The 15032-nt window shown below is 42.4% G+C and overlaps 1 protein-coding gene across 4 annotated transcripts in view; it reads left to right on the top strand.

The window, feature by feature from the left end:
* The window catches only part of SPATA6L (spermatogenesis associated 6 like), a 58897-nt gene extending 53057 nt beyond the window's left edge, over window positions 1-5840 (top strand). For all 4 annotated transcript variants that reach the window (XM_030803318.1, XM_030803737.1, XM_030804310.1 and 1 more), the window contains 2 exons: window positions 3879-3972; window positions 5005-5840. In XM_030803318.1, coding sequence (XP_030659178.1) covers window positions 3879-3972; window positions 5005-5094 — 184 coding nt within the window. In that variant the 3' untranslated portion in view covers window positions 5095-5840. The remainder of the gene's footprint in view (window positions 1-3878; window positions 3973-5004) is intronic.
* The last annotated feature ends 9192 nt before the right edge of the window (window positions 5841-15032 follow it).

Below are 15032 nucleotides of genomic sequence, written 5' to 3'. Positions count from 1 at the left end.
CTGGAATGGGAACACTAACATTTAAGACATTTCTCCTGATCTCTGAAAACTTGCAACCTAGCAGAGGATATAAATAATAATAATAATAATAATAAAGAAGTATGCAAAGAGCTTTCTACAAAGCAGCACTTTGTGAATAGTGTGGACCAAAAGTTACTGGAGTATAAAGAAGAAGGGTAGTACTTCTGGAGTGTTTTATGGAGGAGATGATGCTTTCATGTGGCCGTGAGGGGAGAAGATTGGATTATGATGGGGTTCATAGAGGTGAGTGATGGGAGGTGGGAGGCAGGGGCACTGTCAGCTTCTAGCAGTTAGAGGAGTTTGGGAGAAAGTTGGTGCCAGGACTCAAAGGTTTGAGGGGGACCTTTGTTGGCTGACCTAAGGAGTTTGGGCTTTGCTTGGAAGGAGTGAGGAGCTCTGTGACGTTAGTCACGGGAGTTGGCACAAGTGACTTTAGAAAGATGAGTCTTAGCTGCAGACCAGAGTTTTATTGGCCATCTCTGATGAGACAGCAAATTCTTTGTGCCCAAAGTCTGTCTAAACTGGTAACTTGGGACCTAGTTGGACTATGAGTTTGTAAATAAGGCCGTGATTATCAGCGACAAAGAACAATACAGCCACAGAAAGGCCATCCAGTTTGCCCATGGCTGTCCTGGTTTTAGTACCAAAAGTTTGCATCCTGGGAAACACCTCAGCCCCAGGTAAACCAAGACAGCTGGTCACCTTCACACTAGAGAAGTGGCTCTGAAGATAATATTTTAAAAACAGTTCTTTTGAATGAGCGATATGCCCTTCATATCCTTGCAGAACACATTGCCCGTTGGCTTTAGAGTGATCACCACGGCAGATTCCTGGGACACTGGGGGTTGCCAGCACTGTGTCTCCACTCACTCAGTGTTCTTTTCACACCAGCAATATCAGGACCACTCTTTCTCTGTGTCCAGTTCACAAGGGTGCATGAGAATACCTGTTGCGTTTCTGCTAACTTAGTACTGAAGTCAGTAAGGATCAAGGTCATAAGGATGAGGTGGGAGACAAATTTTGGAGTGAGAGTCAACCCAAGGTTTTAATAGACAAGGTAGAAAACACTTTATAAGAGTGAACAATGGGAGTACTAAAGGAGGGAGAAACACTGCCAAGCCTGTTCCCTCTATCCACCATCTGAATAGTGTCATGCTCCTTCAGCACATCTTCTGTCTCCACATTACTCGAGGAGAAGGTAGATCCCATGGAGAAGGCTGTAGTAAAGGCACAGCGCTGCTCCCATCTGTTGACTCATCATTCTCCGAGATCTTCAAATGTAAAATAAATTGCATGTAACAATAATGGTAACAAATGTAAGAGTTGCTTTGGTACTGGTTACTCTAGACCTATGAAAAAGAATTTATAGTATCTAGCTGGTGGCTGTTTTTAAATGCTAGCTTCATTTATAGCTTCAACATATTTCTATTCCTTCCTCTTAAACATTCTTAGAGAAGGGCCAAGCGTGGTGGCTCACACCTGGAATCCCTGCACTTAGGGAAGTGAGGGGGGTGGATCACTTGAGGTCAGGAATTCAAGACCAGCCTGGCCAACATGACGAAACCCCCTCTCTATGAAAAATACAAAAATTCGTTGGGCTTGGTGGCGTATGCCTGTAGTCTCAGCTACTTGGGAGGCTGAGGCAGGAGAATTGCTTGAACATGGGAGGCAGAGGTTGCAGTGAGCAGAGGTAGCTCCACTGCACTCCAGCCTGGGCAACAGAATGAGACTCTGGGTCAAAAAAAAAAAAAAAGTTCTTAGAGAAGCATAGAAATAATGTTTGTAGTCTTAAACATGGGCAGTGGTTTAGGTGGTGCATCCATTTACTATGAGTTGTTTTCTTGGGTTGGCAATGGATTTGTGTAGATCCATTCATACTGTTGGTCTTGTCTCCCTGGAAAAACCTGTGGGACATGCTTGTCACAGAGAGAGGTGGAATGGAGGCCTGGATGTGGGCTGGAACCAGCCAAGCAGAAGGGCAACTGCACAGGGCGGTCATTCATATGGTAGCCATAGTAACAACTAGATTTCCAGATGTTCCTGTTATTTCCAGTGTTTACCATACATTAATTAAAGAGAATCATTTTTTCTTTTTCTTTTTTTTTTTGAGATAGAGTCTTGCTATGTTGTCCAGGCTGGAGTACAGTGGCCCCATCTCAGGTCACTGCAACCTCCACCTCCCAGGTTTAAGCAATTTTCATGCCTCAGTCTCCCAGTATCTGGGACTACAGATGTACCACCACCACACCTGGCTAATTTTTTGTATTTTTAGTAGAGATGGGGTTTCACTATGTTAGCCAGGCTGGTCTGGAACTCTTGGCCTCAATGATCCGCCCGCCTCAGCCTTCCAAACTGCTGGGATTATAGGTGTGAGCCACTGCGCCTGGCCCCAAGTGGCTATAATTCTTTGCGTGTTTTTAGAAAACTGTATCTGTGCCTTTCATTATCAAATTGCTATGTACACTTTTAGCTTAGTTATACCTCAGACTTTAGGATCTGGTAACCATCCCCCTCCTGAATATGAATGGATGGATGAATGAATGAATGAATGAGAGAATGAGTTCAATCACTCAAGAAATATTTATTAGCTGCTTACTGTGCTATTCAGTTCCTACTCTGCCTTGGGATGAGCTATTAAACAAAGAGTCTCAGTCTCAATTTCACTCTAGGAATAAAGACCGCCATTAACCAAATAATGACAAAATGTCCAGTGGTGCAAATGGTATTAATGAGGTATAGATAAATGAAACTGCAAGTGCATATAACAGAGCAGCTGACCTCCTCTACAGGAGAGGGCTCAGAAAGGACTTTGCTGAGAACTCAACAATTGAACTGAACTCTGAAGGGTGGGTAGGAGTTAATAAGAGTAGTGAGCCCCTAGGGTTGGGAGGTAGAAGAGGGAACAGTGTTGCCAAATGCCTATGGAAGGTAGAAAATGCTCTATGTTTGGGGAACTGAAAGAGACTGTCAAACCTATGGTTCAGTTTGGAGTCTGGGTGGCCTAAAGTAAATGAGATATAAGATAAAGTCCTGGTGGTAGGAAACAACCAGGATTGGAGGCTGGGTGTAGTGGCTCACACCTGTAATCCCAGCACTTTGGGAGGCTGAGGCAGGAGGATCACTGGAGTACAGGAGTTTGAGACCAGCCTGGACAGCATAGGGAGACCCTGTCTCTACAAAATATTTAAAAGTTAGCTCTGCATGGTGGTGCATACCTGTAGTCCCAGCTATTTGGGAGATTGAGGTGGGAGGATCCCTTGAACCCAGGAGTTTGAGACCAGCCTGGGTAGCAAGACCCTATCTGTTAAAGAAAAAAAAATAGCCAGGCATGGCAACATGTACCTAGTTGGTCCTCCCTACCTGGGAGGCTGAAGTTGGAGGATTGCTTAAGTCCAAGAGTTCAAGGTTGCAGTGAGCTATGATCATGCAATTGTACGTTAGCCTGGGTGATAATCTCTCCCTAAAACAACAACTACTGGGATTAAATTTTATATTAAAATTTTTTGGATTTAAATTTTATATTAAAAATTTTTGGATTAAAATTTTAAATGTAAAAGTAGGGTTTGTTCATGGGAGAAATATCTGAAAAACACAGGAAAGTACAAAGAAGAAAAGAATCACTCATAGCCACATATAGAAACACAAAAAATTTTTAACATCTGAGCAGTTTTTATTCGCCAGTGCTTTTCCTATGGGTAGGTTTAAGAAAGACATTGAAATCACACTATGTTTACCATTTTGCATGCTGCTGTTTTTTATTATAATTAAGTTTTAAATATCAATCCATATGGTCATGTGCTTTAAGTGTCCTTTTTAGTAGCTGCTTAATATTCTACCCTGTTCCATCTGTTGAGCAGGTTCCATCCTGGTTCTCAGTCCACATGGAAGAATATCCATGAGAGGGTATGCAGTCTTCTAACAGCCCACAGAGCGCAGCAGCACCAAAACAAGGTTAGACTTTCTTATAAAACTAGATCTTTGCTCACTAAATAATATGGGAACAGGGACCTACAGTCTAGTCGGGGAGACAGACATTAATCAAATAACCACAGAAATAAGTGGAAAATTGTGAGGCTTACCAAGGAGATTACCTCTTGTCCTGAGGGTGAATGGTAGCGGATATTTGACATGGCTGGGAGTCAGGGCTGGCTTCCTGAGGATGAGACAGTGGGGCTTGGATCCAATGGAGAAGTAGCAGCTAATTTGGTGCACAGCACTCATCAAGCAGAGGTCCTTTCAAAGGACTGAGAGAAGACAGGCTAACTGGCCCACAGAGCATTCCTTTCCCCTGCACACATGAATCCCAATCCAGGGAAGAATACAGTTGTGTGTGTGAGCTATGTAAGGCCACAACATGGAAGAAAGTTGTTCTAAGATTTAATAAGGTGGTTTTGGCTGTATGACTTTTACAGGGGTGTGGGGAGTGCTTCTGATCCATTGGTAGGTATTCCCAGTGCTTTGTCCCTGCTTCAGACACACAGCTAAGTGGCCGTTCACCAGCTCAAAAGAATTCAAACATAGGACAACAGTGCCCCCAGTGGCTGAATTTAATGATGCCATGTAGTTGAATTAGTCATCTTGACTTATTAAATACCGGCATATGCTAGATTTGCAGGATGACACTTAAAACTAAATGTTGTTTGCCCTAACCATAAGGGTAGTGAATTACTTTACTTCTTTTCTGCAAAGTCATTGGCTTTAACAAAGGCCTGGTTTGGGGCTCAAATCTATAATCCTAGTACTTTGGGAGGCTGAGGAGGGAGAATCCCTTGAGGCCAGGAGGTTCAAGACCAGCCTGGCAAGATAATGAGACCTCGTCTCTACAAAAAAAGAAAGATTCTATATACACACATATATAGTGAGCCCCATATAACGGCATAAATGGGATGCACAGACCTCCTACATGCAAAACTACACATCTGGCTATCATCCGTCTCTATTATGTTATGGGTAACATAATTGCTGGATTTGTTTTTATTGTAGGAAGATGCTACCTCTGAAGTAAATTATATCATTGAAAGACCAAGCTACCCTCTGAAGAAATACCCACTGCATGAACAGAGATATTTTTAAGCTACTGTCTTATGTAAGTAAGCAGCTTAAGTGCTTCTCCTTATCTTGGTTTGCTAAAAGAATTTCAGTTTCCTCCTATCAATATGAAGTAACTAGAAAGTGTGGAGGACAGGAGACTTGGAGGAGACCCGAGAACCGCGTTCTTCCCTTGCTGTGTATGATAACGGCAATGCACGTGCCTTCCAGCTCTCTTGCTGCCTCTTATAATCATCTCCCCTGCCCGCAACATCACCCTTTATCTAATAAACTTTCTGGCCTTCTTTCAGCTTCTTGAACACGGAGCTCTTTCCTGCCATGAGGTCTCTGCACATGTTGTTTTCTCCATCTGGAATATGTCTTCCTGACTTTGCCTGGATAACTTCTATTTGTCCTTCCAGGCTCTTGATTTTCTATGATACGACACTCCCTCTCTCTGTGATGTGTACCCTTTAGTACACGGCATTTTTCCTTCATAAATTATGACACAGTTTCTTATTATATTTTTAACTGGGCTGATTGTTTAAAATCTGTCTCTTCTACTGGAATGAAACCTTTATGAGATCAGAGAATCTGTCTCTGTTGCTCACTGCTTTATACCCAGTATTTGGTGCCGTACAGTGGAATCACATTTAACTTTTCAAACACATGTAATAGGTGTGTGCACTGAACAAGAACCTGCCTACCCACCTCCACCCTGCTGCTGTCCCTGTATCACCTGACCCTCCACAAAGGTTACTGCTCAGTAAAGAGGGTTTTTTGTTTTTGTTTTTGTTTTGACATGGAGCTCTGTCACCCAGGCTAGAGTGCAATGGCGCAATCTTGGTTCACTGCAACCTCCACCACCCGGATTCAAGCGATTCTCCTGCCTCAGCCTCCTGAGTAGCTAGGATTACAGGTGCGCACAACCACACCCAGCTAATTTTTGTATTTTTAGGAGAGACGGCGTTTCACCATGTTGGTCAGGCTGGTCTCAAACTCCTGACCTCATGATCTGCCTGCCTTGGCCTCCCAAAGTGGTGGGATTACAGGCGTGAGCCACCGCGCCTGGTCGCAGTAAAGAGTTTTTATAAATGTATGTTGAATATGCATTTATTATGAATGCATGTAACAAGGCAACTCTAGAATTCAGATCTGCGGCAAGTAGCTAGCCACACTGCGGGCATCATCGTTTCTCGTAGATTCTTTTCTTTTCCATTCAAGCCCAGAATAATAATCACTCTTCCTTATGGCATGCGGCCTGAGTGCTGAGACTAGTACACATACTTCACATGTATTAAACAAATTCATATCTAATTCTCAGGACAACTCCATGAGATAGGTACTATCATTAGTTCCATCTTACAGATAGGAAAACTGAGGCATAGGTTAGGTCCCTTGCTCAAGGTGACATGGCTAGTGAACGGTGGAGCTTTATTCTCTTAACCACTACATTCTATTGCATTTTCAAAGCTAGAGTGTAATCATACATGGAAATCCATGGGGAGAAAGAGCAGATGTGTGAAGGAGGGCCCTTTGGAACCCAAGCAGAGTTCATGGGCACTGCCTTCCGAAGGCTCCCACTAGGATCCTATAGCTTTGTACTGTATAGTCCTCATGTCAGCAGGATCAGAATAATTATGCGTCTTTCTAAACAATAAAGGAGTGTGGGATGACCTGCTAAGTTTTCACTGTAGTCAGGCTCCTGAAAGTCTGGTTTGAGGGTCGTGCATGCTTTATAGAACAAGTTGGCTTGCCCTAGGAGTGGCCAGGGCTCCCCACCTTTAGCACAGAGGAATGTGCAGGACAGCTCAGTAATCGCCCATTCTGCAGCCTTCTTCCTTAGAACGTTCTGCTTGCTAGATTAAAGGACGGATTCTGGGCCATTTACTCTCTGGTTACCAAAATAATTGCCGTCTAGGCAATTATTTAGGTGGTTATACAGAACATAGCCCACATGATTATCAAATGCCAAATTACATTGAATTCCAGCATGGGTAATATCAAGTTACATAGAGCCCTGAACCAGCTGATACGTGGACACTGATGTGGCGGGATAGAGAGAAGGTAAGAAAAGAAAAAAAAAAACATGTCAATACTGTCTTGGAAAACAGGTTTCCCACGTAACAGGAATTCCCACCCAGTGGTTCGGCGTACGCTGAGAATACCTTCTCTGGAAGTCTCCATACCATCCTCCCTGACCCTGCTTCTTGAGTCATGGATTCCTGGAGAGGCTGGGATCCTGGAGGGTCATTTTAGTGCAGCTTTAGTGATTGTGAAAAACCCAAGTGACCCTGGCTAGTCTTAAGCAAACGGGGCATTTATTTGAAAGATGCTGAGCATCCATCTCAGTGAGTCCAGGAAAGATCCAAACAGCCAAGATCAAATAGGTAGAAGAGGACAGCCAGAGCCACTCCTGTGGGTTGGGAGGACAGACCCTAGGCAGGAGGCATCCCCCACACACAACCCAGTGGCTCCCACTGCGTGTCCCAGCCCTGGCTTTTCTTGAGGACTCTCTTCTAATGGCAACACCAATTCCTATCTCTCCCCTTTTCCGTATCTGTTTCACTGCCAGGTCCCGGCTCCCCAGTGATCTCGAGATCCCAGGGAGATGAGAAAGTAGATTCTTACCACAAAAAGGTCAGGATTTTTGAGCCAAAACGAGTCCAATTGTCTGACCACATAGAGGGAGGGAATGGGTGGAAGAAATGGGTTGAAGGGATTGGAATACATCTATTTCTGGATCTTTTGGGACTTGGTACTTTTGGTATAAACAGAATATCCCTTAAATATGTAAAATTGGTGAATTTTGCCACACAAAAAACAAACATCCAAAAAACCAAAAAAAAAAAACCTCCCATGAAGAAACCCCTCAGATTATCCCTAGTTCTCTTGGAAGGCGTGATTGCCATGACATCACGGCCCCCAGTGTGCAATGCCAAATTACAGAGCAAGACTCCGTCAAAAAGAAAGGAAAGAAAGGAAAGAAAGGAAGAAAGGAAGAAAGAAGGGAGCGAGGGAGGGAAGGAAGAAAGGGAGGGAGGGAGGAAGGAAGGAAGGAAGGGAAGGAAGGAAGGAAATTTGTTCGGTAGAATATAGTTGATTGGAACATGTTTAACAGCTCAACTGAATAACACCTATTTTGGCACATTTACTATGTAGCAAGGACTGTGCTAACTCTTCACAATAATAGTAAGAGGTAGATACTCTGTCATCATCCCGATATTTTACAAAGATGTCAGGTAAATTGCCCAAGGTCGCACAGATGCTCACTGGGTTATTCTGTTGTGGGAATCCAGGGAAAAGGCTCAGAGACTAAGTGATCCCAAGGCATAGCTACATGCCAAGATTGGGTAGTAGGACACTATCTTTTTCTCCTTACTTGTATTGATTATTTGCCGTTTTCTCAATACCACATGTAGAATGTGATGTTTCAAATTTTGCAGGGGTAATTAATGAAAGCTTAAGGAGGATCATGAAGAGCTCACTCACTGAGACAATTGAAGCATCCTTAAAGAAATGAACACTTTTTGTTGTCTGTGTTGAGTCACTGATGTCTAATCCCCTTTAAACCAAACCCTGTACTCAGTCTTTTGTGCCCAGGTAAGAGTTGTTGATTAAAGTGTTTGCTGTTTGGGGGCTCACATTTTCTTGTCAAGCTGGAAAATTTGTGTTTTTGCATGTTTGTTTTGAACATGAAAGAGAAAGCACTGTAGTTGGGTGGCAGGTGCTTATCCATTTGGAAAGCACTTAGAATTCTAATGAAAATGTCAAGATGCCTTTTAAGGTATTCTTCATTTTTGACAGTCAATCTGTTCTTGAAACCTTTTTTTCTCTCTTCCTCCTTCTGAACGCTTCCCCTCTCTCTCTCTCTCTCTCTCTCTCTCTCTCTCTCTCTCTCTCTCTGTGTCTCTCAAATTAATTATATATGAGCTAGAGGAAGTTGCCATTCACAGGAATAACCTGATAAATCCTCCAGGAAAGACTATCAACCTGACTTTCTCTTTTTGGTAGATCCGTTTTTGTTGTTGTTTGTTTATTTCTTAGTGTTAGGCTTGATTTACATGAAGTCCACTAAAAACCTTGGAAAAGAGAGCATTACCTCTGGATAATTCAGATTTTGTTTTAAATGTTGAATTTCTGTGATAAATTTGTAAGAGGAGGCTAGCTCCTTTGGAGTGTAGTTTAAACTACTCCTTCTGTTTCCTACTCCTTTGTTCCAGCAATTCTTTGTAAATTTAGATGAGGAAAAAAGCCTTCCTCAAATATTTCTCCAAAAGAACTACACATTAAGTAAATAGCTTCTACAGATAGGACTGCCAATGCCAGGTTTTAAAGTTAGTTAGGAAGGTGCATTTATGAAATGCTTACACAGTGTGAGGGAGCAGGAATAGGAAAGGGCTGGGATAAAGGGAAATAGAGGTACATTTGTCTTCATTGATATAGACCCAGAGAAGAGGGGCCTGAAAATGGAAACTTATTTCCCTCCTTCATAGTGTAACCATAGCATTTTCCTCTACCAGCCCTACTATAGTGTGAATGTTTGTGTCCCCTCAACATTTGTATGCTGAAATCCTAACCTCTAAGGAAATGGGGCCTTTTGGGAGGTGATGAGGTTTCGAGGGTGGACCCCTCATAAATGAGATTAGTGGCCTATAAATAGGCTCAAGGGAGCTCGTTTGCCCCTTCCACTGGCGAGGAGACAGCGAGAAGTCGCCATCTCTGAACCAGGAAGAGGGCCCTCACCAGATTCTGAATCTGCCAACATTTTGATCTTGGACTTCCCAGCTTCCAGAACTGTGAGAAATGAATTCCTGTTGTTTGTAATCTACCCAGTTTATGACATTTTGTTATAGCAGCCTGAATAGAGTAAGACACTACCCTACAACTTGTTCAGTTTTTAGAAGATTCAGTGAGAGCCAAATTTTCTTTTCTCACTGTGATCATAGGGATTGGTTCATTAGGTAAATCAAGAAAATGAAATTAAAAATTAAAACAGAAAAGGAACTCCAAAAACAAAAACGACAAAACAAAATTCATTTATCCTCTTCTCAGAATTTCAGCCAAATAAAGGTATATCCAAGTTGAACCTCCCAATCTAAAAATCTGAAATCTGAAATGCTCCAAAATCCAAAACTTTTTGAGCACCAATATAACACCATAAGTGAAAAATTCCACATCTGACCGCATGTGGCAGGGTACAGTCAAATGCATTCGAAACCTTGTTTCATGCTCAAAATTATTTAAAATCATGTATAAAATTACCTTCAGGCTATCTGTATAAAGTGTATATAAAACATAAGTGAATTTCGTGTTTAGACTTGGGTCCTATCCCCTATCCTGAAGATACTTCATTGTGTTTATGTAAATATTCCAGAATACAAAAACAAAAACCAAAACCCAAGTTTAAAATACTTGTGGTCAGTCCCAAGCATTGAAGATAAGGGAGACTCAACCTGTATCACAACCAGCATTCCACCTTGGCAAGGCCAACAGCAAGCTTAAATTACATATGCTAATATGTTCTCAGTCTCTCTGAGACTGTGGTTGTCAATTCGTTGTTTTGATGTTACCTCTAAGTAGTCATCAAAAATAAGAAAATATTGTGTTACATTAAGGTTACGCTATAAGTCTCAGGAGAGGGCTGCTTACGTAAGCAGCTAAAGGAAAGCAGCCCTAACGAATTGGTATCCCATTTCAGTTATTGGTTTTTTTTTTTTTTTATTATTATTATACTTTAGGTTTTAGGGTACATGTGCACAATGTGCAGGTTTGTTACATATGTATCCATGTGCCATGTTGGTTTGTTGCACCCATTAACTCGTCATTTAGCATTAGGTATATCTCCTAATGCTGTCCCTGCCCGCTCCCCCCAACCCAGAACAGTCCCCGGAGTGTGATGTTCCCCTTCCTGTGTCCATTAGTTCTCATTGTTCAATTCCCACCTATGAGCGAGAACATGTGGTGTTTGGTTTTTTGTCCTTGCGATAGTTTACTGAGAATGATGGTTTCCAGCTTCATCCATGTCCCTACAAAGGACATGAACTCATCCTTTTTTATGGCTGCATAGTATTCCATGGTGTATATGTGCCACATTTTCTTAATCCAGTCTATCATTGTTGGACATTTGGGTTGGTTCCAACTCTTTGCTATTGTGAATAGTGCCGCAATAAACATACGTGTGCATGTGTCTTTATAGCAGCATGATTTATAGTCCTTTGGGTATATACCCAGTATTGGGATTGCACGGTCAAATGGTATTTCTAGTTCTAGATCCCTGAGGAATCGCCACACTGACTTCCACAATGGTTGAACTAGTTTACAGTCCCACCAACAGTGTAAAAGTTATTGTTAAAATATACACCATGACATTCAATATTCAGTGTTTTTTGAAATGGTTTAAGCATAACTCTTTAATAAGATCTTAAATGCCCATTCTTATTTAAAGTCATTTTTGGTTTTCACACTAAATAAATCATGCTTTTTTTCCCTCTACTTTCGCATCTGTTAACTCTATTCCTTAAATTATTATTATTTTTACTTTTGTTTCTCAAGGAGTTATCTCAATTTTGAGGAATCATGCTGGGGCAAGGATTGCAGTTGAAGTATTTTGGTTTTGGAGTATATAATAGTATGAATAATTTTGTGATGTTTTGGGGTTTGGATTACTTTGGGAAGATCTGTGTCATTAAACATCATAAAAAGAATTCCCATCTGTCTTGCTTCAGTTTATAATTCCTTTCTTGACTTCTGTGGTTGCAGATCTGTCAAAGCCTGGAGCATATTTTATGGGCATGTTTCATTGGGTCTTGGTTTGCAGAGGCTCCTAAGAAAATCTGCTTTGTGAAACCTAGGCCCTCCAAACAAAAGCTGCTGTACAATGAGGCCAGTTCTCTGTGGTCACCTGACTGACCCAAAGTTAGCTGAAGCCTGTAGGCCATGAATTATAAAAGAGATTTTTAAAAAATGAGAGTGCAAATGATATGTTTGACATAAAAGAGGTGGTTGGTTTTAGGTGTAATTTGAGAAGACTGATGGGTATCTGTGTGAGTTCAGCCCTAGCGCCCAAATGCCAGGCTACTCTCAGTATAGCCAGTACTCCCCTGAGTTGGTTCCACCAAAGGAGCCCGCTGGGCTCTCTAGAGGGCAGCCTGAGGAACAGGATATGCTCTCTAGTCCATGCTGTGACCAGAGAACCCACTAGCACCACCAGATGGGACTACTGTCTTTCTCTGGTTAGGGGACCCCTCCTAGCACTACCTGGGGGACCTGCAGGTCTTGGGGAGACCTCTTCTCTCTTCCCTTGTACTGGGAACCCTGCCAACAGTGATGAGAGCCCCAACCCTTTGCTCCTTTGGCCTGGGAGCCTTCCATCCTCCACACTGAATCTAGGGGCACCAAATTATGGCAATAAAGTTACTTTGTTTATCAAAGGAAAGAACCTATGCTTAATTTCACATAGGGAATTTGGTCAAAACAGGGTCATGTCTAGGACAGGAGCTTTTACGTGGTGCAGATGGGTCCTTTTCTTGATGGCTGAGTTGATGGAGCTTCTTCAACAAAATGAGGGGTTTCTAGTCCAAAATTTTTCCTTGGGATTCTGCATCTTTTAGAGTGATCCATTAGCACCGCCCCACCTCACCCCCCACGTCCCACTGTGTGTGTGTGTGTGTGTGTGTGTGTGTGTATTTTGTTTTCTTTTTTTTTAATATAAAAAATAGAGAAGGAGTCTCCCTATATTGACCAGGCTGGTCTTGAACTCCTGGGCTCGAGTGATCTGCCGCCTCGGCCTCCCAAAGTGCTAGGCTTACAGGGATGAGCCACTGCGCCCCTCCAAGTACCTGGATTTAAATCCTAGTTCTGCCATTTACAGGCTGTGCCTTGGACAGATAATTTAACCTCTTTGTGTCTCAATGTCCTTATGTATAATATGGAGGTAATAATAGTATCTATCTAATAATGTTATTGTTGGTAGATAATACATTTAAAGTACATTAAATCAGTACCTGGTACAAAATGAGCACTCAGTGAGCATTAGCTATTCTTATTCTCATCTCATTTAATTTTTTGAGGAAAGCATTCCTTCCTCTATTTCTTGCTAAGGACACTGAGGCTCAGAAAAGCAAGTGTCGGAGCCAATTTGCAAACCCTGCTCTGTCTTGTTTCCAAATCGCAGGTTCTCTGTACCACTTCCTGTCACCCCTTGGTTGCCACCTGGTTGGCCCTGAGGCATCACAGATAATTCAACTTAAAGGCTTTGAAAAACATGAACTCAGAACATTTCAGAATAACAGAGCAACTAAGGTCTTTTGACAGAAGTTGGAACAATTAACCACTTCTTATTTAGGCCAACAAGAGAGGCTTTCTGCTCTTATTTCCTGTCATTGGAATGTTATGTTTGTAAACAGCATTTTTAGGAAGTCCCCTCCTCCCCACCACCCCCAAATAAACTTTCCTGTTCCTTTTTCTTCAGGAACTGACACTCACTGAAATTGGAATTTTGAACTGAGATAAACATCATATTTGTTTTATTGGGATGACTTCCAGGAACAGGCTGTAGGCAGTGGCAGTAGGTGTTATTGCTGGAAGTGTTGCGTTCACGGTGGGAACTCTTCATTATGAAAGCTCATTTGTTGTTGCTTAAGGGATAGGATGACGTCCTTTGTTCACTGGGTCTCCTCCCAGCCCTGCAGTTAACAAAATTGATCCCACAACCTTGCATGGACCCGCTGAACTTGTATTTGTTAAACTCCTTCTATGTGCTCAGTATTGCGCAGGACCCTGTGGGGTAGGGAGGGGTCACACTAAGGGGTGTAAAATTCAATGCGTGCCCTCTTGAAGTTTCCAGACTTACTGGGGCAATGAGACGTTAAATGAGGGATTTCAAGTGTGATTCCCAAAAGGCGTTGTAAACTCGGATGTCTTTAGGACCAGGCAGGATTTGTGACTGTCAGAAGCAGTTGAGTTTGAAATAATGGTGAATCATGGGAGCTGGGGTGAAGTGGAGCATGTAACACCCCACCCTCCCCCAAGGTGTTCATCTTGAAATTCAAATCTAAACCAGCCAAAGGCTCTGCGGCCCACATAAAGCTGGTCTGAAGCTGGGTCTTGCCCAAAGCCACCAGTTTTGACTCCTGTTTAGTGGTATAAAATAATGATATTGATTTACAGCGAGGTTTGTGGAACTCAATTTCATTACTTTATAATCGTCTCATATTGATTAACTTAATAATATAAGGCAGTATCTGATTATGTACCAAGATACTGTTGCTTCTGTATGTTTCAGGAGGTTAGAAACAGTGGGGTATTGGGATTGGAGGTCCAGAACTTATTTTCAGCATTTGAAAAATAGGCAGACCACGTAGAGAAGAGATTTGGGAGAGTGAGGCAATTGGGAAGAGTATAACGAAGCATATGTATATGGAGAAGGGGAAATGTCCTCTGGGGTATCTTCTGAAGTGCCCTAAATATTCAGGCGAGTATTTTCAACTTGTGCTGTAGACAATAAGAAGCCATTAGAGTTTTGGAGCCAGAAAGCAAAGTATTAATCTGATGATCTTGTGCAGGATGGTTTGGGAGTAGGTAGAGGCTGGCGGTGGGGAGACTGACAAAACCTTTGAAGAAGTCTGAAAATTAGGGCAATAGAACCTGAACTGAGTAGGAGAGTCACAGGAAAGAGAAGGGCTGATTAGACATCAGGGCTGGGAAGACATCATGAGGCAACTTATTTTAGGGGTGCTTAAAAACCTGTGGGTGTATGGGGGAGGTACCTGGCCCTTTTAAGGAAGAAGTGGTTAAGTCCGGTGGCCTGGGCTTGTTACAAAGTGAAGGTGAACTACTTAGTCAGCAGAATGAGGTATTGATGGAGAGAATAATTGCCCTGCAGAAATAAGGACACAGTGTCCTTCATTTTGTGGGTTCGTATTCTTCATGATGTGTGAGGCAAGATGAACTTAAGGACTAAGAGAACAAAATAGGAGCGC

The sequence above is a fragment of the Nomascus leucogenys genome, chromosome 1a (genome assembly GCF_006542625.1).
Source record: "Nomascus leucogenys isolate Asia chromosome 1a, Asia_NLE_v1, whole genome shotgun sequence".
NCBI classification, from domain to species: Eukaryota; Metazoa; Chordata; class Mammalia; order Primates; family Hylobatidae; genus Nomascus; species Nomascus leucogenys.
This window is presented reverse-complemented; position numbering and strand designations above follow the sequence as displayed.